Source organism: Poecilia reticulata, linkage group LG22 (assembly GCF_000633615.1).
Source record: "Poecilia reticulata strain Guanapo linkage group LG22, Guppy_female_1.0+MT, whole genome shotgun sequence".
Taxonomy (NCBI): Eukaryota; Metazoa; Chordata; class Actinopteri; order Cyprinodontiformes; family Poeciliidae; genus Poecilia; species Poecilia reticulata.
The window spans coordinates 6351267-6353816 of record NC_024352.1 but is presented as its reverse complement, the minus strand read 5'-3'; the positions used below and the strand labels follow the sequence as shown (position 1 = coordinate 6353816).

Sequence of the window (2550 nt, the reverse complement as noted above, 5' to 3'; positions counted from 1 at the left end):
AATCTTTTTTGTGTGTAGCTGAAGGAAGTGTTTCGGAGAGAGCTGGAGAGGGCTGAGCAGGAGATTAAAAGATCGTCCGGTATCATCTCCGACTACAAACAGGTACCGGCAATTGATGGCGCCGTTTGTGCAATCAGAGTGTCCTTCAGCGTTCTCACGGATGCATGTAGGTGTGATTGGAGGAGGTTTCGTTTGATGAAGTCGAAACGAGATGCTTTGTCTCTCAGATCTGTTCTCAGCTGACGTCGCGTCTGGAGAGGCAGGAAGCCGCCCACAGAGAGGAGTTGGATGCACTCAAGGTGAGTGCTCCACTCTTGCTGCAGATGTCTGCTTTTTTATGTTACGCTCATACTTTTTTTTTTGGTGTACAATCTTTTTTTTTTTCTAATTGTCATCTTCTAGAGCACAATAGAGGCTTGCTCCCAGTGTCGACACGTTGCAGAATCGATCCCCGCAGGCCATGGTGCTGACACACCAGTGCATGTGGAGGTCGAACCGGGCGGGCGGGAGTCCGACGAAAGCCCCCGACAGCAAGGCAGGAACAGGAAGGACCAGGAGAAGGAGTCTCTGAAGGCCCAGATCAGAGAGCTGGAGAAGGAGCTGGCCCAGACCAAGCTGCAGGTGGTGGAGGCCAACTGCAAGATTCAGGTAAAATCTGACTGTCTGGACATGTGCAGACCAGCCAAGAGCTGTCAAGATTTTAATGAGGCTTTAAGGCACGATCTGCCATGTAATACGCATGATGAGGTTGATCGAAACATGGAGCATCACCCCTACCCCATTTGTTGTTTGCATCATCCAGCCAGCATAAAGACAATTCTCAATTTATGTTAAAGGGAGGACAGGGCTACATAAAGCAGATGTTTTTAGCTTTATATCATGTTATGTTTTTTCTCTCACAGAGCAGCCTCTGCCCCACTCAGCACCTCCAAAGTTAGATTTCAGGGATTCCCCTAGTGTATCATAAGCCTGGCGGGCCTCCAGGCTTTACTTGTACCCCCACCAGGCTTAGCATAGGTTATTTTTTAAGTCTCTTTAAAATATTTGCAGTTTTTAAGACGTTATAGTTGGTTTTCAGGTATTAATCTTCCAATCTTTCAATAACACATAGTTATCAAGTGATATTTTCAAATTTCCTGTCAATTTTAAAAAAATTTTAACTCAAAAGCACGACAGATGGATGGATGAATGACCACCGGGCCCGATCCAGCCATCAGTATAATTTCAGTTCTTTGCTCTTTTGTCAAACGCATCTGGGTATCTAAAATTTTACAAAAATATACATTTTACATTCTCTTATACATGGAAACTTATGGCCCACCCTGTCGTTACTTAATTGTGCGATAAAATGGCACTATGTGGCTGGAAAATACATGTTACTGTCCCTTTAAAGACAGAACTGGTTGTTCGTAAACATATCTGTTAATAACCACATAGGGCTGTTCATGTTGGTTTATTTTATTAGTTTGTTTCAAATATGGTCAAAAAAATATAAAACCAGTAAAAGAAATAAAGCTATAATCTAAAATAACCAATATGTATGTAGGGTTGTGTCTGCGTGCGTGCGTGCGTGCGTGCGTGCGTGCGTATGTATGTTTGTTTGTTTTATTTAACCAGGAAAAATAACTAATTGAGATTAAAAGCCTCTTTTCCAATGTGACCTGGCCAATAACAGAGATTTTACACCGATTCCAGACAAAACTCCAACAAGGTTTCTGAAATGCAATAGGAAGAAGTGGAAATTTCTTGAAATCTTGTCCAGTTCCTCTGTCTCAAAACGGTTCTTGTCACGTTGGTGGATTCATCATTGGCCATGAGACGATGATGTTTGGGCATTCCCGTGTTTCCACACCGACACTTTTTCCACATTTTCACTCTGCAGATAGAAACACAAAGGTTGCTGCTGATAGACAACACATATTCTGGAAGGTGGACGCCTGTTCAAGGAGTAGTTTGGATTCTTATCAGAAATATTCACCTTATCTGCTGTAGGAAGATGACAAAGTACGGAGAAGCGGGAGGCTAACAGCTAGCCAGAGGGTTAAAGTACCACCACAATCTCACAAAGTCACAAAAGGTCACACAATCACTTTACACACAAACATCAACAATCCGGGTCAAAATCTAGGACATGTAATGTAAACAAACATAATGAAGGAAAGTCTTAAGATGCAAACACAAAGAAAAGTAATTATATAATCTGCTAGAGAGATGGGAGTCTTTTCATGGTGTTGCAGCAACATAAGAAAACCAAGAGAGGAAGTTGAGACAGTTTCACCTTAGTCAGAGTTTGAGCCAGAAATCCTGACACTGTCAAAGATGAACTACAGTAAATGTCTCAGATTTCCAGGAAGAATTCTCAAAATTTTCCAGGAAATTGTTTAATTTCCAGGAATCAATGTATGCTTTTTACAGAAAGCATATCCTGCGTTGTCGTCATATGTCTCAATTTGCTAAAAACTAATACAAAGTAGAATACTGTGTGTGTGTGTGTGTGTGTGTGTGTGTGTGTGTGTGTGTGTGTGTGTGTGTGTTTGTGGACGGCTGTGT

At 42.0% G+C, this 2550-nt stretch overlaps 1 protein-coding gene across 2 annotated transcripts in view; it reads left to right on the top strand.

The window, feature by feature from the left end:
* LOC103458463 (rab GTPase-activating protein 1-like) overlaps positions 1-2550 on the top strand; it is a 10383-nt gene that overhangs the window by 6979 nt on the left and 854 nt on the right. For both annotated transcript variants that reach the window (XM_008399291.2, XM_008399292.2), the window contains exons 5-7: positions 19-102; positions 228-299; positions 403-648. In XM_008399291.2, the coding sequence (XP_008397513.1) occupies positions 19-102; positions 228-299; positions 403-648 (402 nt within the window). The remainder of the gene's footprint in view (positions 1-18; positions 103-227; positions 300-402; positions 649-2550) is intronic.